At 63.2% G+C, this 22,418-nt stretch overlaps 1 protein-coding gene across 1 annotated transcript in view; it reads left to right on the top strand.

The window, feature by feature from the left end:
- Positions 1–38: 38 nt before the first annotated feature.
- The window catches only part of PGS1 (phosphatidylglycerophosphate synthase 1), a 30,480-nt gene continuing 8,100 nt past the window's right edge, over positions 39–22,418 (top strand). Inside the window, exons 1-7 of the mRNA XM_037157828.2 lie at positions 39–190; positions 7,817–8,006; positions 10,661–10,738; positions 12,052–12,151; positions 12,965–13,154; positions 14,069–14,247; positions 15,842–16,363. Coding sequence (XP_037013723.2) covers positions 57–190; positions 7,817–8,006; positions 10,661–10,738; positions 12,052–12,151; positions 12,965–13,154; positions 14,069–14,247; positions 15,842–16,363 — 1,393 coding nt within the window. The 5' untranslated portion in view covers positions 39–56. The remainder of the gene's footprint in view (positions 191–7,816; positions 8,007–10,660; positions 10,739–12,051; positions 12,152–12,964; positions 13,155–14,068; positions 14,248–15,841; positions 16,364–22,418) is intronic.

The following is a 22,418-nucleotide window of genomic DNA, read 5'->3' on the forward strand; positions in this document are numbered from 1 at the left end:
CGCGCGTCGTTGTTAATAAAGTTCTTGCGCGCCGGAAGCGGAAGCGGCGAGTCTCCATGGCGGCGGCGGTGGCCCGGCCAGTGTTCTGGAGGCGGCTGCTAGGCCTCCTGCCTGGCCGGCCGGGGCTGGCCGCGCTCCTGGGGCGCCTGTCCGACCGCCTCGGCAGGAACCGGGACCGCCGGCGCAGGAGGTGAGAGGGGCGCGGCCGCCCCCGCCCGGCCGCGGCGTTGCGGCGTTGCGGCGTCGCGGCGTCGCAGCGAGGCCGGTGTGTCTCCGAGCCCCGGCCCGCCGTCCCGGCTTCCCCTTCGGGCTCCCCCAGGGCCCGGGCCCCTCTGCCCTGCCTGCGCCCCGCGGTGCGCAGAGGCGAGCCGGCCGCTGGTCGCGTACACGTGCGCGGAGGGCTTGTGCGCGCGCTCCGGGAGGGGGGTGTGGCCGTCTCGTTGCTGGAGGCGGTTCGGACTCGGAGGGGTCTTTTCTTTGAGCAACCCCGGCCGCGCGGTGACCCCGGGGCGTGAATCAGCCCTGCTGGGATTGTGTGCATGCGGCATTTCTCACATCCGGCCAGCGAGGGCTGTGAAGCAATCCTGAGTCAGTGCCACTCAGGCCGGGGCAGAGGAGCCACTCGAACCCCCTTCTCCACAAGCTTTCCAAAGGGCCTGCGTTCTGGAAAAGTACTGAAGTGGGTTATGTAAATGGTAAAGTAGGCTTGGAAGCGGTGTGTTCGGGCAGTGGTCTTTCAAAGCAAACATTTGCCAAGAACGTGGCGAAGTAAGAGGCCTGCTGCTATCGCTGAGATTTAAAAAAATTCTCTTGTGTTCATATGCTTTTTAAAAAAAATTAAATTCTCGCATTACACTTGATCCTTGGTGTGTGTGTGGGGGGGTTATTTTCGAAGCACACCCTTTAATACAGTTTGCATTGTCTCAGATTTGTATCTGTGGCTGCTGTGTGAGGTTTGACCCTCTGGCCTTGGGTTCTGCCACCTGTAGTCCCATCTGGTTGCCGATTCTAGGGAGGGAAAGGAACTTGCTTCATAGGGGATGACGGTGGAAGATTTACAGCAAAATCGTTTGGTTAGGGGAACTTCTAGGTGACAGATGGAGCTCTTGGAAGCCTGCTGATCAGAAAGGTTGTTAGATTCACAGTAGTGCACCCAGGGGAGTGGGGGTGGCCTCTCCGTTTTCTGTAACTGGCTCTGAGCAAAGACCACTCCAGTGAGGAGTGAAGTCAGATGACTTCTATGTCCTAGCCTTGAGCTACTGAGAAATTGGGATTAAAGTTTCAAGATTTGTTCTCTCCTGGAAGATGTTCAGGTGATTTTGTCATTTCCCTGTATGTGTTTAAACTGCGTGGAAACCATTATTAATCATTGTTAACGTTGGAATTGATTGCTAAAGGGTGTTGGGCAACCTCCACAAATTCTTCTAAAAAAGACACTTCTCTTGGGTGGTTTTCTTTTGGGGGGGTGCATTGTGGCCGCAGGGGCAGTCTGAGCTGACTCCCCAAAGTGCTTTTTGTGAATAGTGGAAGTGGGTGCAGTGTCCTTGGCCCCGTGTTTCCTTTTAATGAAGTGGGGAGAGGCTGCTGTTTTTCTGGGCCCACAGCCCCCCCAGGAACCCAGGTAAATCACACACCCAGAGGCACAAATGTCAGAGACTCGTGTCTGGTGGTCCTTGGAAGTCATGCCTGTGCTTCGGCCAAGCACTGTCACCAACCTGTTGGTTTCTGACTCTGCCTTTTTCAGTTTTTGTTGCGGTTCTGCGTGGCCTCGCTGTTTGGGGTTACTCATGTCTGCAGGGTGCTCACCCGTGGCCACTGGCTTTCGTTTCTTCCCCCTCTTCAGTTGCACCTCCCAATTCCTCATTCCCCGAATGATGCGGTTTCTTGTAACTCCGATCACTGATTCATTGACAGTAGTTCTGTGTAGTTGTGAACTGAAATTACTTTAGATTCCAGCCTGCCAGTCTGACTCAACTGTTGGAGCGCCTGGCGAATCCCCAGGGCCAGCAAGATGGCAGTGAGAGGGGAGAGGGGACGGTGCCTTCACTGCTGTGGTTTCTTTTCAGTGACAGGCAGCCATGGTGACAGAGGACTCCCCTTACCACATCTGCTAATTACTGACCCAGAAACACTGCAGTTGTCCCTGAGACAGGCCTCCGACTCCCCCCCACGGACTCCTGGGCCCGCCCCTTCAGCAGGTGTCTGGAGCCCCACTGGGCCTGGCCAGGCACCCGAGAAGCAGAGATAAGACCTAGGGAGCTCAGACCTGTAGCAGCAGCAACAGCCCAGCAAGGCAGGGAGTTGCGGTGGCGCCACAGAGGCACGCCTGGGAGTCACAGGAGGCCTCCCACTCGTGACTTCCCATCCAGTCACGGCGAGCTCTGAGCCGTGTTTCAGAGAGTGGGAGTGGGTGTGGGCACGGTGGAGGATGGGGGGTGGAGGGGGACGATGGGGGGACTGCTTGTCTGGAAGGACAGTGAGTGACATGAGCTGATGGTCATAGCAGCAGCGGATTGGCATCCTGAGCTTCCACAGGTTCTCCCCCCATTTCCAGGGGCTGCTGGGGGTGCTGAGTGGGCCCGGGGCGGGGGGGAGAGGAGTTGGGTGTAAGCCAGTCCTCTGGGGAGGCCAGCTCTGAGATGCTGTGTAGTTTCTCTTGCTGGTGGTCTGGGCCTAGGAGGGGCGAGGCTGATGGGAAGCCAGGGCCCTGGGAGGGGAGGAGAGGGCTGTGGGGTGGGCTGTGCTTCTGACTTGGGTGGCTGCATGGATAACCCTGGGCTTCGGTCAGACGGGGAGTGAGGAAGGACCAGGTTTGGGGGTGCTGCCAGGGAGAGTCAGGGGCACGTTTAATGTCCAGGGGCGCCCAGGCGGAGTGCCCGGTGTTGAGCTGACGGCAGTGGATCTGGAGCCGGGGCGGAGGGCGCGGAGACAGAAACCTCAGGGGGTTTGTGGAGCCGTCAGGCCCCAAGCACTGGCTCGCTGTTCAGAGTCGATGAGACCTAGTGGGAAATGGGTCGAGGGGGCGTGAGTTCATCACCTTGAGCTTGCCTGCCATACAAGGAAATAGTTTTTGTGTGGCCTCCTTAAAAAAAAAACACCTATTTTCAATTTGAGCTACGTGTGCAAAAAAGTCTTTGTTTTTGAAACTCAAGTTCTGTTTTTCTTATTCTAGGGGTGCGGCCAGGAGGGCTGGGGGGCTAGCTTCTCTGACTTAGGAGGGGGAGACGGAACCAGCAGATCCTTCTTTCAGTCAGACTTTCTTACACATGACGACAGATCAGCATGCTCTTGTTCAACTGGGTAGCAGTTTCTGCTCTGAGGGACCACCAGGTTTCCAGAAATGACTTTTTCTTTGAACTTGACGATGCTGGGACCCAGTCCTCCGTACTCATCAGAGTGTAGCGGGGTCACCTCTTGGTCTATTTATAGCCCTGGAACGGGTGGGAGGGGGAGACTTCGAGTTAAGGCATGATTTCCCCCAGATAATTCAGATTTGGCCTTGCCGGGAATTGAAATGTGATTTGCAGGGGGCCAGCTTTTGGGCTGGAGCTTTAATTAGGTTCGCGTTGGCCTGCGCCCCCTCCGAGCAAGTCGGTCCAGGCGGAGACTCAGGCCTGGTCGGCGGCTGTGTGGACGGGCAGAAGGCAGCCTGGGCTGAAGTGTTCGGATAATCCCCCGGTAAACACACGCTCTGATTGATGTAGAGGGGCCGGTGTCAAGGCTGCCGGGAAGTCAGGCTGGCGGAGGCGGCTTGGATTCCTAGAACAGGATTCTCGTCCAGCGGTCAGATGGACCTCGTGTGTTTGGCCAGCCTGCGGTGCGGTGTGGGTCATCCACTAGATTTCTGTCACCTTAATGTAATCGACTTTCTTTTGAGCACGTCAGGAGCAGAGTCACCGGCCAGAGCGCAGCTAGACGCTGGCGGTGCAGCCCCGGGGGCTCAGCGGGCCGGGGTCTGTCGTAACCTGCGAGAGTCCGGGAACCCACTCACTTCCCCAGCAGGTCAGGTCTTGCGTGAGTCAGGAAGGGCCGCCCGGGCTGGGCGCAGGAAGTGCGGGGCTGCCGGGTAGGTTCTCGAGGCTTTCTCAGGAAGTGTGGTGACTGTTGCTCTTTTCTCATTAGTTCACTTTTTTTTTTTTACACATTTAAACGTGTATAAGGGAAGGGGAAGGGTGGGTTTTTCTTAAAAAAGTAGTTTCTGAAAATACGGCAATCCAGAGAGCGCAGTTTCTTTTAAAACTTCCGTCATTTGGAGGGGACCCAAGCCACAGGGTTTGTACCAAGAATCTTATCTTCAAGTCCCCAAAGCCTCGTGGGGCTTTGGACTGTGGCTCCGAGCCTGTGGTTGTGGACACTCAGTCACACCCGTGATGGGGCCGGAGACTTGGCACCCCACGCTGCCGGCGTGGAGGTGAGGCTCGTGTCCGAGGCATCTCCAGGTTCTTCATTCAGAGCCCCACATGCCCTGTTTGGAAAAAGCCCTGGGCAGCTGGCCCACGTGCCTGAGTTCCAGGGTCTGCACTGAGCGTGGGGGACAGCTGGACTCAGGGAAGAGGAGAGGCATGGTCGCATTTTCCCTCGCACGCGCGTGGCCTCTGCTCCCCAAGGTGCCCCGTGTGGGACGCTGTGCCCACAGGGTCTTGGCAGCTGCTCTGCTCCGGCTGCTGGTCCTGAACTCACATCCCATGTCCCTCCCATGCCTCTCATGAGGGGCTGGGCAGCGCTGTCCTGTCTGAGACCAGGAAGGCTGCCGCCGTCTTGGCTTACTGGCGGCCCCTGGTCCAGGGTCTCAGGGACAGGGTTGTCTGGGCACACTGGGCTTGGTTGGGGCTGTCCAGACTGGGCTCCTCTTGGACACGGAGGGAAGCAGCTGCCCTCACCCCCACCCTCTCCCCTCCACACTTGGAGGGTCCCCTTGTCGTCCCCCATCACCCACCTTCCGTCCTCTCCCCTGGGCCCCTGTCTGGGTGGAGGAATGGGGCTCCAGGTCAGGAGTCCTTGGTGCTTAGGCCCAGACCACTCTGCAGATTCCAAGGGAAGCCTCAAACCATGTGGCTGCACCCACGGAGTCAGGTGCCCTCTGGGTGTTGGAGCTCGCTCTTCGCCGAGGGCGCCCATCACCCTCGCTCTTAGAATCACAGGCTGGGGATCGGTTTGCATTGTTTGTCTGGGGGCTGAATGCCAGACACCCCTGCTCTGCCTGAGCCCTGTTCTCTAAACACCCCTGCTGTGCCAGAGTGGGGAGGGGGCTTACTGGGAGCCTCCAGCTCCTGCCCTTCCCCCTCCTGTGACTAGAAATGGGAGCTGGGCAGCGTCGAGGAATGGGGACAGGAGCCCAGGTCTAGGTGTGGGATGCTCGAGTGCGTCCGAGCTGCCGGTCCCTGAGCGTGAGTGGGCCCGGCTCCCTGCCGCTCCAGATCCCTGGGGGCAGCTTCCTGACCCGGGACAGGAGGGGCGTCCTGGGGTCGATGCTCTGCCTGGGCCCAGGGCACCTGTGCACTGGGCTGCTGCCAGCAGTGGGGAAAATTCCCAGGGGCTCTTTGCTCTTTGGTGGAAAGGGGGAACTAACCCCCAAGGGGCTCTGGCACAAGTGGACGAAGACAAATGGGTCCCCAAGCAGGCTCTGGGGAAGCCCGAAGTGGGTGCTCCGGTGGGGCGGGCCACTGGTGCCCCTGTGGAGGCATTCGGCTGACGGTCACCTGGACACCCCAGTGGCTTTTTGTGGCCGCTCCTCTCGAGCTAAAACAGACCTGTGAGTCCACAGATTAAGCAGGAGGCCACCAGAAAAAGTCCTCAACACCCTGGGCTGAGGCCCTGGTGGGATGTTCCAGGGAGAGCCACCTGGTGGGCGAGGCCTGCCCATGGAGGCCCCGGGGCGCCGAGTGCTCCCATCTGCACCTGCCAGAGCACCTCTCTGCCAGCAGGACCGAGGTGGCTGTGGGCTGACACCTTTGCAGTTTCCTGCCTTTTCCGGCGGTGGAGGCTTTGGCCTTCCCCGCCTGCTCTGAAAGGCCCCCTGCCCCAGTGGCCGGCTGTGCAGGGCATCGGGGAGCCGGCCCTGGGGCTCAGGCAGCGTCACTCAGGCACATGGACCGTGTGTCAGCGTTTTGACCCTGTTTAGTTAATTTTAGCATTTTGTGTGTCGTTCCCCCATAATTGCAGGTGTGTGAGCCTGCAAGGCTGCCAGGGTTGAGGGAGGCGGGGCCCAGGCCTGGCCCTTCTTCCGGGCCCTCCGTGGCGCATAACAGGCGCTCATGTGGCGGCTTGGATGGAGGCCCGTGTTGGCACTCGCTCTCTCCGGGGTTGTGTGCCAAGGAGGAGTTTCCTCATCCTGCCTTTTGCAAACCTGTTGAGTCTCTTGGCCCGAGGGAAGGGCGTGGGGACTGCCTGCCTGGCCGGGACAGCAGGTGACTCCGGGTTCCCTCCTTAGGGTCCGAGCGCTGCACTGGTGAGTGTTGAGAACCCGGGAGAGAAGTCGATCTCAGCCACTGTGGGGTTTTCCCCCTCGGATAGGCCGTGTTTAATGAATGACCTTAGACCTGAGGTTCCCTCTGGGGCCTCGGACTAGTAGGCTGGCTGCAGCCTCCCGGGTCTTCAGCCTTCCCTTGGACTGGAATAGCACTGCTGCCCTGGGACTCGGCCCGAGCTCGGCAGGGGATGGCCTGCAGTTTGGGAAACTGAGAGGCAACCCCTGGCTGGTGTCTGGGGCTGTCCTGTGGGTGCTCGTCTCCTGGGAGCTGGGAAGGCAGCTGTGCGCGCGTGCGCATAGGTGTGGTCGCCACCGCTGCAGACCGGCAGGAGTGGGAGGGACAGCTGCCCTCCCGCCTCTGCCCTCCAGGGCTCCCAGGACCCGGGCAGCCGGCACCTTCCACGCCGACTGGTTTTCTTGGCACCGAGTCGGCCGTGACACACCGGTGGGCTTTCTGGGAAGCACAGCTGTGGGTGTCTGGCATCGCACAGGGCCCTGTGTGACCCAGGAAGATTCAGGCTTGGATGCAACAAGCAATGAAGTCATCTTCCTGGAATCTGTGGCCCTGTGGCCCCTGAGGGGCTTAAGCATCTTTTCCCCAGAGCCCTTCTGGGGGCCAAGCTGGAAGGTCACACCCGAAGGAGGGTTTTCCTGCCATGATTTTGGGAATTCGGGGTAGGCCGGGTTTGTGCTGCAGGCTAGCCTCCCTGTCCCTGTCCCTGAAGGTGCCCCGCCCTGGGGCTGCATCTCTGCAGACCTGTGTCCTGTGGTCTCAGCCCCGCTGCTGCAGGTGCTGGCCCAGGGCTGCCCAGAGAGGGTGCGACCCCAAGGAAGATGTGTCTGCGGGGAAGGGACAGTGTGGTCACTGCTGTTGCCTCTTGAGGTGGCCTCTTCCCACTGTAGCTTTTCTCTCCATATCCGAGTAGTAAAGAAAAAAATTACTTTTACCCTTGAGAATATTTTATTTTTGGGGGGTCAGATATTTAATTAATTAAGTGTACGAGGGAACCATTTTTCTGGGTCTCGCAGCAAACGTGTCCTTGTGTCCCCTGGCCCTCCAGGGGTCTTGCTGACCATGTGTGGGGGTGGTGGTAGCCATGGAGTGGTGTCTGGGGGCTCACTGGGGGCTGCTGCAATCAACCTGATGTTTGGGGTGCTTGGGGTACACCCACAGGCTCCGCCATTTCTCCAGTGGCTCAGCCAGTGGGGTTGCAGGAGAACCTTGAGTTGGACTCACTCACTGTGGTGTAGAAAATCTGAAATTGGTAAAAAACCGCCAAAACTGTTGAGAGAGGCTTCCAAGGAAGCACTTGAGAATTGTAACAACCTCTGTGTCTCTTGAACCAGGTCGCCATGGCTGCTGTTGGCGCCTTTGCTGTCCCCAGCCGTCCCCCAGGCCATCTCTCCACCTTGCTGCCTGTGTCCCGAGGGCGTGCACAGGTTCCAGTGGATCCGAAACCTGGTGCCAGAGTTCGGGGTCTCCAGCTCGCATGTCAGGGTGCTCTCTTCCCCCGCCGAGTTCTTCGAACTCATGAAGGTGAGCTGCGTCGGAGCGACAGAGTGACGGGCGTTCCAGCAGGGGCTTGGGGTGTGCGGCTGGGCGAGTCCCGGGCAGAAGTGCCTTCTGCTCTGGAAGTCTTGGCTGGCTGCCCAGCTGACCCTGTAGGCTCAGCCAGGTGGTCTTCAGTGAAGAAATGGCCAAGTAGGGCTGTGGTCAGCAGCTACCCTGCAGGCTCACAGAGAGTGGCCCGGAATGTGGGGGCGCAGGGCAGCTCTGGGTTCTGGCCCTTGTGCACCGAGTGTCCGCTGCCCTGTGTTGAAGGCAGAGCCCACGAGAAGGGCAGCAGGAGAGGGGAGCACCACACGGCATCTCCCTGCCGAGACGGCTGGGGAAGAGCACGGCTGGTCCTGGTCTGGGCACCGCGGACCTCCGCCCCAGGGGACGCTGCTGTAGCCAGTAGTGTCTTCCTGGTGGGTATCACACACAGGACACGAGGACCGAAGTGGCCCTTGGTGGGCTGTGATATGTGGGAAGTGGCCAGAAGCCTCAGGTTTAGTGAAGAGGTGCGTCCAGTGAACTGGAAAGTCAGGACCCAGGTTTCAGGCGCTCGCTCCCTGCCTCTCTTCCGGGCCGTCTCCCGAGGTTCGTGCCAGGCGGCGGCATGCAGAGCCCTGCGCCTGGGGTCCGCTCAGGCGTCTCTGCCGCGGCTCCTGATTTGTGGTTGGACTGCTAATTGGAACGAGTCACTCAGCGCTAATTAATTTTGACCGACGTGAAAACCCTGAGCTCACACTGACAGTGGTGTCTGTGTGAAGGCGGAACGAGGTCGGACCGGCCGGCTGCCAGGGGGCCACCAGGGGTGTGCGCGGACCCCCGTCCCTGTGGAGCGCGCTCGGAGGTGCGTGCGGACCCCGGTCCCCGTGCCTGTGGAGCGGGCTCGGCCACACGGGCCCACGTGTGTGTGCTCTCCTCCTGCCTTGCTGCTCTGTGGGTCTGCGCTCGGGGTCCAGCCTGGCTGGCTCCTCCCAGAGCGCCCTGCGTGTGTGTGCTTGTGCATGTGTGCGTGCATGTCAGTGTGCGGGGGTGTGTGCATGCAGGTGTGCCCCCCCACCCTGCCTGCCTGTCCCGTGCGCCTGTGTGTGTGCATCGCTCATGCAGATGCTGTTCGCTTCTTCTTGGTTCTCTGCTTGGCCCGAAGAACCTGCTTCTCCTCAGTGTCCTGATCACCTCAGGATGAATGGCCGAGTCTCCATGTGGGGGCCCACTTATGCCTGCCCGGCAGGTGCGGGGGCTTTGGGGACCTAGCAGTCTGCAACCAGGCTGTGGACAGACACAGGGGCACGGCGCACTGGAACGGGGGTGCTGCTCCCCAGGACGGGCAGGATGGCCTGTGTCCCCGGGGAGGTGTGCACTGGGTGCCGCCTGGTCCCCAGTGGCCGGTCCGGGGGCGGTGTCTGCAGGGAGCAGTCTGGGTCCCCCGGCAGGGAGCAGTCTGGGTCCCCCGCACCGAGCTGCCTGGCGTCCCACCGGCTGTGCTCCTTCCTTTCTCTCTTTCCACATGCACTTGCCCGCGTGCCTCCATCTTGCTAACAAAACAGAGGGAACTGGGAACATCCTTGGGTTTTCTGCTTGGGTGGAAGCCTTCTCCCAGGGCTGTGTTCGCGTGTTTCTCTTGTCGGTCGTGTGGGCTCTGGGTGTGGGTCCCCACCGGACAGGGAGGCAGGCCCACGCCATGCTTTTGTCCACACTCCACCACCAGGCTGCGCTTTCTGGTGTGTCGTTGCCAGCTCGGCCCTGGCTCCCGTGCCCGTCCTCTCTGCCCTGGCCACTGCCTCCTTCCTGGTGGGGTCGCTTCAGCTTGGAGAGGGGTCAGTTGTCCTCCTGTGGCTGGAGCAGGTCTAGGGAGAAGACACCAGCTGCCAGGACCACTGCGATGTGTCACCCTCGGACGTTGGAATGTGTTGTTGCCAGGTCCCGACATCTGTCTGTCTGCGTTTCAGGAGCTGGGCTGCTCATTCTGGAACTCCAGCCGCGCCGGTGGGGGGTGCGCAGGGCCCAGGTTTGCACCTGCACCCGCCCCCTCTGGCCGCTCCACTGGGTGTGTGCACTCCCATAAATGCACCTTTGCTGGTGTGTGTGGGGAGGGGCGGGCGGGAGTGTGGCTCGTTCCTGGTTTGGCGGTTCACTCCTGCTTCTCAGTAATGTGGCGCGCACACTCCTGGGCCAGGCTGCGCGGTTCCCTCCCTTCCCAGGGGCTGCGTTGCGTCTGGTGTGGGTGGGTCAGGCTTTACTCCTGGCAGAGCATTTTTCGGAGGACCGCGGTCCCTGGTGTGGTAGGTTACCGCATGGACACCTTTCGGGCTCACTGTAGACCAGGGGTGCCTGGCCTTTCGGCGTCTCTGGGACACACTGGAAGAAGCAGAGTTTTCTTGGGCCGCGTGTTAAGTATGTTGAGACACAGGATCACAAGAACATCTCGTAATGCTTCGGGTAAATTTCTAGTTTGGGTTGGGCCACGTTCACAGCCAGTCTGGGCCGCACGCGGGCCCGACACCCAGCTTTAAGTATTAATTGGTGAAGATGCAGAACAGCTCAACGTGGGGTGTTTTTGCCTCCGAGGCCAAAGGACCGAACTTGCTCAGCAAACTGAGGTGGTGACTCTGAGTTCCAGACGCCCTCTTCTCTTTCAGGAGCAGATTGGAGCAGCCCGCAGGCGGGTGGTGATGGCCTCCCTCTACCTGGGCACAGGCCCTTTGGAGCAGGAGCTGGTAAGCCTTCCGGGGGGGGGGTGGGGTGGCCCTGGTGGAAGCAGCGGGTTGCCTGCAGACCTCACGCCGCGCCGCAGATGGGGCTGGTGCAGGGCAGCCTTTCCTCGCCCACGTGGGGCAGTGGGCCGGCAGGAGTTCTCCCCGCCCAGAGGCTGGGTGTGCTGGGAGGGGCCCCGCCCCTGCGGGCCGGTGTCCCCTCCACCCAGCACTGGACGCCCCGGCTGCTCTGCTGGCCGTCCAGGGCTCCCCAGGTCTGACCTGGGGGCTGAGGCTGGTTTTTACACATTCGAGTGCCTCGTGGGAAGCGTATGGAACACCAGTTTGTGTGTCCGTAAATGAAGCTTTAGTGGAACGTTGCCGCTCTCCTCCCAGCACATTTGGTCTGCGGCTGCTTTCTCGCTGCCACGCAGAGCCGGGCGCTGGCGACAGGCCGTGTGGCCTGCAAAGCCCTGTGTTTGCTCACTGACACTTAATGGAAGGAGCTCGCCGGCCTCGTGCTGGGCACTTGAGCCAGAGTGCTGGTGGGGCAGGCGTCCGGTGCCGGGTCTGCAGCCGTCCGTGTTCTGCCTGGATTGGCTGACAGGCCATGCTCATCACCGGTGGTGGACCGGCGGGGGTGGGAAGGTTGGCAAAGGCTGTGCTTCCTGCGGCTGGGTTCCAGCACAGGTGCCTGTGTGTGGATCGCCCGTGGGCTGAGCAGCGGGAGAGTGGATGAGGTCAGCCGGTTGTGTCTGTGCCCCCCGGGTCTCTCTGCTCCGAGGCCATGCGATGGGCCCCCTGCCCACGGCAAGTGCTGTTCTGGCCCAGCACGCCTCGGGTGGGAGCTGGGCAGGGCCTGGGGGCGCCAGGGAGGGCGGGTGAGTGTAGGTGTGCCCCCCTTCCCTTCCTCTCTGAGGCGGGGTCCCCCCTGTCCCCCAACACTCTTGCCCACCCCTCCTGGAGAAGGCCACGCCCCGGCCCGTGGACCGCGGCTGTGTCCGGGAGTCCGTCACTGAGCACACAGTCACTGGTGCTTCTCGGGGGCTGGGCGCAGGCTGGCCTCTGAGGGCCGCCCGCGGAGTGTGTGGCAGCCAGTGGCTGGAGAGCCCCTTGGGGAGGGGGGCGTCCGTGCCTGACCCGTCCCCCTCGGGGCCCAGCCGGAGGGGTGTCAGGTGGGGTCCTCGGGTGACCATTCCCACGGCGTCTCAGATGAAGGCGTGGGCTTCTAGGCACAGACGGAAATGTGTTCGGAGAGGGCGGTGGGGTGTCGGCCGGCCGGGTGCCGGCCTTCTGGGGGTCTCACGCTCTGCCCCTCGGGGCCCGTTCCTCGGCAGGTGGACCGCCTGGAGAGCGCCCTGGAGAGGTCGCTCCGAGCAGAGCCCCCCTCGGACCTCCGGGTGTCCGTGCTCTTGGACTTCACGCGGGGCTCCAGAGGTGGGTCTGCCGCCTCCCCGTGCGCCCCCTCCGCCCCCTGTTCTCCAGCCCCAGAGCCTCTGCCCCGGGCAGCATGCGCGCCTGCCCCCCCTTCGGCATAGGGCGAGACTGTGGCAGCCTGTCTGGCCAGCCCAGGACCGTCCCGTTGTCCAGGTCGGGAGTCCTTCTGCAACGGGGGCTGCCTGCCCAGCGGAGAACGGCTGGGCCAGAAGAGAGTGTTGTGGCCTCTCGTGACTGGCCTGCTCCGGGCAGGGGGTGATCTGGGTTTGGACACGGTGCTGGGACCGTTCTCCTGGCCCCGTTCCTTTGAGCGCCTTCTGCCTCGGGGTGGGAGGAGGTGTGGCCTCTGGCAGCCAGGCCCCGCTCACCACGGCCTCTTGTCCACTGGATGAGTCTGCTTCCCAGGTGGTCAGAACGGGGGCTCCAGGTGTGCGGCGTTGCCTGGCCCAGCCTGGTGCTCTTCCCCTGCAGGGCTGTGCAGGCTCAGGGTGGGCAGAGTCATCTGTGCCCAGAGGGGAGATGCCAACAGTGGGGGTGGGGTGGCCCCAGGAGGAGGTCGGGTATGGTGACCGGGAGGGGGTGGAAGGGTGCTGGTGGGTGAATCGGCAGACGTCTGCTGTGCTGACCACATCAGCCCTGCCCTGAGATGGGTGGGTGCCCAGACCAGACGTGGGCCGGGAGCCCCTCTGGCTGACCGGCCCGGGTGGGCGCACAGGCGAAGGGGGCCCATGGCAGGTGGCTCCACACTGTCGCCAGCTGCTTCTCCTGGTGCGAGTCGCCTGTCCCTTCCCCTCCGCTCACCCGCGTGTTCAGGCCGGAAGAACTCGCGCACGATGCTGCTGCCGCTCTTGCAGAGGTTCCCAGAGCAGGTCCGGGTCTCCCTCTTCCACACCCCGAGCCTCCGCGGCCTCCTCCGGCTCCTGGTCCCCGAGCGCTTCAACGAGACCATCGGCCTGCAGCACATTAAGGTGTACCTCTTCGACAGCAGTGTCATCTTGAGCGGGTGAGCTCCCTCCCTGTCCTGGTCCCCAGGGAAGGGAGCCCCGTCTCTGTGAGCTGTTGAGAACCTGCCCTCCTGGCTTTAGCCCGCCTGCCGCTGCGGGTGTTCCTGGGAGCGGGGAGCCCTCGGAGGCTGGGTGGGAGACAGCAGGTCGCGGGGTCCGAGAGCAGCTCGACGCCTGCCGGCGGATGGGGGATGAGGCAGGGCTGGCGCGTGTGTGCAGCAGTAAAAAGAACAAAACCTTGCCGCTTGTGGTAGCAGCAAGTTTCACGCTAAGTGGATGGAGTAAGTCAGAGAGATGATCCCACTGATATGCGGAGTCTAAAAAAAACCCAAACGAGTCAACAAAACAAAACAGAAACTGACCCAGATACGGAGAGTGGGCTGACAGCTGCCTCGGGGGGAGAGGGTGGGAGTGGAAGGACCCAGGGCTGTAAGCGAAGTTGTGCCGCCCGTCCTTGGTTGTGGAACCAGAAGGGGCCTCCGGTGCACTTCCTGTGTGCGCCCCTGTGTGGAGCCCTGGTGGCGTCTCCTGCAGCTCCTCAGGGACCCCGGGCGGTGGGTTCCTCGCTTCGGACTTGAGAAACCGGGGATCGGGGAGGACGGTGACTTTGTCGGCAGAACCACCAAACAAACGAGCGGAGAGGCGGAGCCGGGAGGGGCCCGGGTCTTGCCGAGTGTCCAACACGGGCACCGTCACTGTGCAGTGACCTGGGCTGGTGGGGCTCTCGGCGAGGGCGGGCTCTGCGGCCGCGGCCTGTGTCGCCTCGGGGCCACTCACGCCTGTCTGACCAGTGTCGTGCTCAGTAGCCAATCGGTGGCTGCCGCAGCCACCGTGTCCTGCCCCTGCTGGCGCACCCGAGACCCACACCCACTGCGGCCCCGGCCTGAGTCCTCGCCCCCTTGCCCTCCCCCAGTGCCAACCTGAGCGACTCCTACTTCACCAACCGCCAGGACCGGTACGTGTTCCTGCGGGACTGCCCCGAGGTCGCAGACTTCTTCGCGGAGCTGGTGGAGGCCGTGGGGGACGTGTCCCTGCAGCTGCAGGCAGATGACACGGTGCAGGTGGTGGAGGGCATGGTGCACCCTTACAAAGGTAGGGCCAGGCCTCGCGGCCCCCGAGCCTGGGGTAGGGGCGGGAGGGCGGGGAAGAGCGCGTCTCTGGTGGCCTGGCCACAGGCGGGGAGTCTGGGGTGGCGGGGCCTGCTTCTGCTTTTGTCGCAGGAGCCAGACAGATGACTCACTGCCATCGGCCATGCTCTGTGGGCGAGGGAGCCAGCCGGGAGGGTGGGAGCGAGGGCTTGGGGCTGAGCCCGGGTGCGCGAGCAGGGAAGCCGCCGTGCGGTGTCTGCCCTCCCCAGGGCCAGCTCTCCAATCTGCCTTGTAGGGGCCCTGTGGCCTCCTGCCTGTACAGTGACCTGGAGAGCCCTCGGCCTGGTCCTGGGCCGGCCCTGGCAGTGAGGCTCCCGGGGGCATCTGCATTCCTGCGATTCCTGTGGCCGAGACTTCCCGGTGGCCTTCAAGGTCTGCTGCTGAGTCTGCAGGCCTCAGCAGTGTGGGTAGGGGTCAGCCAGGCCCGAGAGGAGCTCCTTACGGCCCACCTCGAGTGGCAGCATCTGGAGCAGGCGGCCAGAGGCCAGGGGGCCTTGGGGCCCACCTGAGCTGGGTACCTGCCTGGTGTGCCGCCGGTCCGGACGCTCGGCTAATAGTGTCCTTACAGAATTCACAGAACCCAGTTTTCTCTCTCGTTATGTGAACCAGTGTTCTGCACGTTAGCCTCCATTTTGCCCTTTGGCTCTCAGAGCCAGAAATGTTTGCTCTGTGTCCCACGTGGAAAGGGTTGGCTGACCCCTGTCAGAGCCAGCAGGCCAGGCACGAGTGTGCTCAGGATGGGCCGAGCTTGTGGGAGGAGGAGGGGTGGGTGCTGGAGGGGCAGTCGCAGGTGCAGGCCCAGAGCCCCACAGTGCAGGGGACGCTCCCTGGAGGGGGCTGTGCACAGACTGCCGCCCCTTCCCCCCCCCCCCCGGTCGCCCAGCAGGGACACCCTGGGCCAGCTGTGCCCAGGCCGTTTCCCCGTTGGCCTCCCCTAGAGCCCGCCTTCGACAGCGGTGACGTCCCGCTTCTGCCCTGCTTCTATTCGCCCGGCACCATTTCTTCTCTTACACTGACATTGGGTCTCCTGCACCCGACAGCAGCACCCCCAGCTGTGCCTTGCCACTGGGAGTGTCTGGTCGTCTGGTCTGGACAGCGCAGGCACCAGGCCGGTGTCCCTAAGTACACAGGCCCTCAGAACCCCTCGGTGCGCCGTGGCCCAGAGGGCACGTGCTGCTGCCCACACCTGCACTTCTGTTTGCTCGCGCTGTGCTCACTTGTGTCCTTATTGCTTACAGCCCCAGGCGTGGGGCTTGTGCGTGTGTGCACAGGGGTCAGGTTCCGGAAGCCCCCTGGTCTTATCCCCAGGGTGCCTGCACCCGAGGTGGCCCATGTCAGAGTTTTCTCGTGCAGAGCAGTTTGCGGCCTTTCCCGTGCCCGAGGGCAGGCTCCCTGTGCTGAGGCCCTTTTCTGGCACTTGCCTGTGTGGCCGGGTACCCAGTGGAAATGCGCTCGGCACCGACCAGCTGTCGAGGGCCGGGCGGGAGTGCAGAGCTTCCATTTCTGCCCCTTCACTCCCCCTCCCTGTGCCTCTCCAGGTGACCGGGCGGCGTACTGCAAGGCAGCCAACGCAAGGGTCATGGGTGTGATCGAGTCGGCGCGGACCCGCCAGCAGAGGCTGCATGCGCAGACCTTCCACGGTGACGCCCTGGTGCAGAGGGAAGACGCCGCAGCCGCGGGGGACTGCAGGCCTGCGCCCGACACCTGGATCTACCCCCTGATCCAGATGAAGCCCTTTGAGATCCAGATTGACGAGGTGGTCACTGAGGCCCTGCTGACCGAGGCCGAGCGGGGCGCCAGGGTCTTCCTCACCACCGGCTACTTCAACCTGACACAGGCCTACATGGACCTGGTCTTGGGCACACGGGCCGAGTACCAGATCCTGCTGGCCTCCCCGGAGGTGAACGGCTTCTTCGGGGCCAAGGGCGTGGCAGGCGCCATCCCGGCGGCCTACGTGCACATCGAGCGGCAGTTCTACCGGGCGGTGTGCAGCCTGGGGCAGCAGGGGCGCGTCCGGCTGCAGGAGTACTGGCGGAGGGGCTGGACCTTCCACGCCAAAGGTACCCGGGACCGCGGGGCAGGGCGAGGCCACCCCCGCCCTGCCTGCCCTCGGACGGAGCTCTGGGGCACGTTCCACTTGTCCTGCTTGGTGTGTGTCCCTTGGGCAGAGTCTCACGCTTGTGCACTGAAGTTCAAGACTGGGGTGGCTGGGTGGTGGCTCTAAAACCCGTTCACCTGGCTGCTCTTCACAGCAGATGGCGGGGCGTGTGACTCGGTCTCTCCTGGATGTGGGCATCCTCTCTCGCGGGTCACACCCTTCTCGGGGACAGGACGGGTGGGGATTTGTGTTTGGTACTGAACAGCCCACACCACGGTCCTTTGTTTACAGTGGAGAAGGTCAGGGCTGTGCCTGTGGAGAGCTCACGTGGACGCTGCTGCCCCCCCAGAACGGGCTGGGCACTAGGACCCTCTCAGGCGGCGCATCCCAGGGGCACCGTGGGGGTGGGACTGGACCTGTGCTCTACAGAGGGGTTGCTGCTCAGGGGCCCTCACAACCCTGTTGGGTGGTCCTGAGTTCTGCGGGGAGGGGATGGTGGAGAGGCCAAGCCGTGCATGGGGCGCCTGGCTTTCCTGACTCCCCTGTGGGGGCTCAGGAGCCTGCTTGGCTCCTGAGCTGGTTCTAGAGGAGTAACTGAGCGGGGGACAGAGGGGTGGTGTGGCCTCGGTCTCCTGTCCCAGGTGGGGACCCTGGCTGCAGGCGGCCGCCACCCCTCATCTGTGCTGTTAGACTGGAGGTGGTCTCAGGACCCCTGGTTTGAAAACTCCCCAGGAGCTCGCGGTGCTTCCTGGGTGGCTTGTGCTTCCTGTCGGGGGCCCATGGTCAGGGAGCTGCCCCACAGGGCTGTCCAGGAAGTACCCAGGTGGCACCGGCCAGACCAGGCCCCAGGTCAGCTGTCTTGGCAGACAGGCCGGCCAGTGGAGGGGCTGTAGAGAGCGTTCCAGGGTTGGCTCTGGGCTCGTGTCAACAGCAGCACTGCCGAGGGGTGGGGCCCTGGAGACGGGGCTGGGCAGCAGGAGCCGCTTCGATTTTCGGAGGCTGCTCTCGAGTACGCATGTCCGAGTGCACCTGGGGGTGCACGGTGCTCACGTGTCTGCCCCGTGGCTCCCTCTGTGCAGGGCTGCTGTCGCTTGGGCCCCAGGTCAGCCCGGCCCCCCAGCCCTGACTCCTGTGGGCCGTTTCCCCGAAGCTGCGCTCTGCAGTGACTCCCCAGTTACTGTTGAAACAGAAACACTCAACCGGCTTTTCCAGTGCGTCGTGCCTTTTCCCGGACTGGTGACTCCCGCCACTCCCTCCCCCGCCCTCCTGTGGGCGGGGCCCGGGAGCCGGGGATCGCTGGGGAAGGCCAGGAATCCCAGGGCATGCTTATGCCTGTGCGGGAGGGAGGCGGGAGGAGACGAAAGGAATGAATGGGGGAGGGTTCGTGGAGAAGGGGCCTCCTCTGAGAGCCAGGCGCCAGTCCGCGGCGGTCATTTGGAGCTGCGGTGAGAGGCAGAACCCTGCCTGCTTGATGGCTGTGATTGGCAGTGGGGGTCTTAAGCCAGCCTTATTTTCTTTCTCTGCTTTTGATGGGCATGGTCCCCGGCGCAGCCTGTGCCACGTGAGCAGGCAGACTGTCTGTGGCCTGGATGTAGACGGTTGGAGCCGTGGCCCTTTTGCCGACACCCTCTGCAAGGGCCATGCTTGGTACCGGCGGTGTGTCTGTCTGGGTGTGCCCGAGTTTGGACCCTGGAAAACTCCTGCCTGGGGCTGGGTGGCCATTACCACCCTTCCCCTACCCAAGTGCCTGAGGACAGACCAGGGCCGCTCTCGGCCCCCCTGCTCCCAGGAGCCCCTGGGCAAGGAGAGCGAGTAGGGCCCCTGCTCGCTGCCTCTCGGTCCAGTGCTGCATACCCTTGGGCGTCGTGGGCTCACCGAGTCCTGTTGGCGGCCCCACAGGCCTGGTTTTGCGAGGAAGCTCTGCTTGGTCCCTGCCCACAAGACACTGGCTGGCCAGGTGGGGAGGAATGGCCTTGTCGTGGGGAGTGACCACTCCGGGCAGCAGGTGCCAGACCACTGTTCACTCGGTGGCCTGCATGGGTGCAGGTGTGCCCTGCCATGTTTTCTGAGTCCCTGTCCGTTGGCAGTGCTGGGCCGAGGCTCGGGCCGTGCTGCAGAGCTGCGTGCTGCTGGGGGGGCCCGGGCGGAGGTGTGCACTGGGGGCCTGCCTGGCTCATTTCTCGGCAGACGCGGTACATGTGCGTGTACTATGATCCAGCTGCCTCAGCGAGCCGGAGGGGCCTCCCACTGTTCAAAGGCACCTGCTAGAGCAGGGGTGTCAACCTCCTTTCCACCGAGGCCACATCAGCCTCGTGGTGGCCTTCAAAGAGCCGAATGTAATTTTGGGACCGTGTAAATGTAACTACTCCTTAACTAGGGGCAAGGAGCTGGGCCCTGCCGCCAGGTAGAAACAAGGTGCCGGCCGGATCAAACAAGGCGGGCCGAGCCCGCAGGCCTGGTGTCTGCCGCCGGTGTGCCGGAGACTTCTCTCTCGCCGTGTGGCTTGCGTATTTCGTTGGGTTTTCACAGAGGCTGCCTGTTGAGAGCTCTGAGGAGACCCGTGTGGACTGAGTCAGTGCAGAGGCTGCTGCTCTTGGAGTCTTGGAGGGGCAGGACCTGGGGCACTGCGGGGTCACCGTGGGCGCTGGGGGTTCACGTCGCTTCACGTCCATCACTTCACTTCCTCGCTGTGCAGGCGTCAGTGGCCAGGTACCGGGGTGCACAGTAGCTCACCCGGCAAGCTCTTTTCTTGTAACTGAAGGTTTTTGCTTTTCTGTTTGTTTTATTTATTTGTTAGAAGACTTCATTTTTTTTAGAGCAGTTCTGGGTTCACAGCCCAGTTGGGAGAAAGGCACAGAGGTTTCCCGTGTCCCCTTGTCCTGAGCGGAAGCGGCGAGCAGTGGGCGCGCCCGGGCCGGTGCCCCCCCACGCCAGGCGGGGGCGGGGCAGGGCTCTGCCGTGGGTGTGCGCCTCAGGGAGAGGCTCGGGAGAAACTTTGATTCATCTGGGCGCAGTGTCCCAGGTCTGCGTGTGGCCGGGAGGGGCGCGGCGGGGGGCTGGAGGGTTCTGACTCGTGAGGACAGCGGCCTGTTAATGACGACAGCGAAGCTGCCACTCCCATCCTGCCGTCCCGACAGGCTGCTTGGCACAGGCTGGAAAGGGAGCTTGAAGGGCAGCTGGGCAGCGCCGCCCGCTTGCCTGGCCCTGGTGGGTCTCGTCCCACCTGGGAGCTGGCGGGTGTGCTCACCTGAGGCTGAGCCTGCGCCAGCTCGGGGCCCCTGGAGGGCTTGGTGCTGCGCCGGCAGCCGACAGGCAGCGCCGTCCACTTGAGGAGCGGCTGTGACATCTTCTGTCCCCTCCTGCTCAGGCAGGCTGAGAGCCCCGAGATTTACTGCAGAATACTGGGGGGGAGGGGGCATTTTGGATTTTTCTGGGTGTAGCCCCCAAAGAGGCCTCTGGCCCAGTGCCCAGGAGCCCCCTGCCTTGCAGCCTCAGAGTACTCGGGGGTCATCTAACGGTCAGTTGTTGGCAGGGCCTCGCGGTGCACACAGGCTCCCCAGACCCTGGGCGAGGCCACAGGGCCAGGCCCTGGGCACAGGGCAGACCGACGCTGCCCCCCAGAGGCTTACAGTGGAACAGGGCAGGTCTTGGGCAGGGGGTCCAGTTCAAACACAGTGCCAGGTCCAGCGGGTTCAGGAAGGAGGTGGGAGATGAGGGTCCCTGCTGGCAGGGGTCTCAGGTGGGGGGGTCGAGGAGGGCCTCCCTGAGCAGGTGGCACTGGGGCACGGAGACATGCAGCCAGACACTGAAAAGCCACACTGGGCCCTGTGGAGGGCAGTGGTGTTGGAAGGTGGCCGGGGGTGGGGCGGTCGGCGAGGGCTGGGACCATGCGGTCAGTGCTGTGGGAAGCTCTCGGTCCCCTGGTTCCCTCTTCAGAGTGAGGCTTCGCTGTGTGCGGACGGTACTGTCGGGCCCGTGGGGTGGAAGTAGGTGTCCCCCTTCCTCAAGGTGGGGCTCAGGGCGTGCAGCAGGTCGTCTGGGTCCGTCAGCTCCCAGCGGCCTCAGTGCTGCTCCCCAGGCCGGTGGTCCCTGGGATGCTGGAGGCGCCGGGCCTGGGTGCCGAGGCGCCGGGGCTTCACAGCGGATCTCGGGCCTGCTGGGAAGTGTCACGTTTCCGGGTGGCGAGTCTGTCCCCCAGTGCTCCTGACCCGAGGGATGGACAGGCTCCACAGCGCCCTTGGCTTCCCAGCCCCAGGCAGGGCGCAGCGCAAGGCCTGGGCGCCCCGGGCCAGCGGGCCTCGTCCGGGAGGACCTTGCTCCCGGCTCTTGTGGCCCCGGCACTGTGAGGCCACCCGCTGCACCGTTTATGGTCTTTATCTTCCTGTTTTAAAGAGCTTATTGTTACTATTTTTTATGTTCAGAGAGTGGGGAAGGGAGGGAGGAGGAGAGGAGAGGTCACTGGGGTGAGAGAGACACAGTGACAGGCTGCCCCTCGGACACGCCCCAGTCGGGACCACAACCCAGGCCTGTGCCCCGATCGGGAATTGACCCGGCAACCTTCCGTGTGCAGGGTGATGCGCAGCCAGCTGAGCCACACCGGTCAGGGTGGCCTTTATCTCCTGAGGGAAAGAGGTTTCAGTGGAACTAGGTTCCAGAGGAAGTTGGTGGGGGCAGGCTCCCCCGAGGGGCTCGTGCTGTGCAACCTGTGTGCCCTCTGTGACCCCGAGCCCTCGGCTAAAGCCCAGCCTGGGAGGGGGAGGCGGGGGTGGAAGCCCTTGTGGGTTGCTCTCCCAGGTTCTGGGGGGCAGGCGGAGGGGGGGTGGGCGGGGGTCGGTGGCACCAGCAGGACCTCAGACTCACTGCACGTGAAGTGCAGGTGGGTGGACACCTTGTCCGTGGTGATAGTTATTTTCAGGGGGCAGCAGTGAGGGAAAATAGGCCTTAGAAAGCTTCTTCAGGGCAGAACGAGTTGAGGAGCAGAAGCGGAGGTGCCTGTGGGGGCTGTCCGGGTGGGCTGTCCAGGGAGTGGTCCCTGTTCATGCCAGTTCCACAGGTAAAAGTGCCTGTGTGACCAGGCCCTTCAGACCCCATGGTCCAGGAGCCCGGGATGGACACAGGGCGGCGTGATTCACACCCACCCTAACCTGGATCACCCACGTGGGTGTCAGGCATCCCCTTCCTTGCCCCCACCCCCGTCCTCCTCCTCCGAGTGGCCCCGGGAGAACCCAGAAGAGCTGGGGCAGTAACGGGAGGTGGCCAGAGCGCTCGCCTTCCCTCGAGCCCAGTTGCCTGTCCCTCTGGCTGCAGGCTTTGTGGGCCGTGGGGCAGCGGAGTCAGCGGGGATGGGTGCGGAGGATGAGGGTGGCGGCTTGCTTGGACCTCCCTCCCGGGCGGCTGCAGCAGAAGGCCAGGGTCCGGGACCGACAGGCAGCCCTGGTGGCGGCTCAGCAGCGGCCCAGTGGGGTGGGCAGGTGGCGGAGTGTCATGCACAGGCAAGCAAGTGGCTTTGATGTGGCCCTTTCGAGTGTGTGTGTGGAGGGGTCAAGTGCATTACAGGAAGAGGGAGCCGAGCATCGTCATTTCTTGCCCAAGATGTTCTTGGAAGTGCTCTTGCTCCGGGTGAGAATTAGGAAATGGCCTTCTATTTCAGGAGCTTGGTGTGTGTTACTCGTTGTTGATTGCTTGTGGCCGTGGGCCCTTTGCAAAGGTCATGCTGGCAGAGAGGCCGGTGGGGGTGGGAGGGTGCCGGGGGCTGCTGTGTGCGGGGGCCCTGCCGAGCGGCCAGGTGGCCGGGTTCCCGGTGAGCGTGCTGGTGCTGGTGCACGTGCAGCCTGTAGGGAAGGGGGGCCGGGGCCAGGGCTGCCTGGGTCCTGGGGAGGCTCGGGGAAGAGTGCTTTTAGGAGCAGCCCTTGTGGGCTGGGCTGTGCCAGCCGGCCCCAGCCTTGGCCCTGGGGGGCGGAGAGCGGGGACGGGGTGCAGAGCAGGGGGCCGGCCTGCGCTTCATGTGACGTTGTAGG

This window comes from Artibeus jamaicensis, unplaced genomic scaffold, assembly GCF_021234435.1.
Source record: "Artibeus jamaicensis isolate MK-2021 breed Jamaican fruit bat unplaced genomic scaffold, CSHL_Jam_final contig_2259, whole genome shotgun sequence".
NCBI classification, from domain to species: Eukaryota; Metazoa; Chordata; class Mammalia; order Chiroptera; family Phyllostomidae; genus Artibeus; species Artibeus jamaicensis.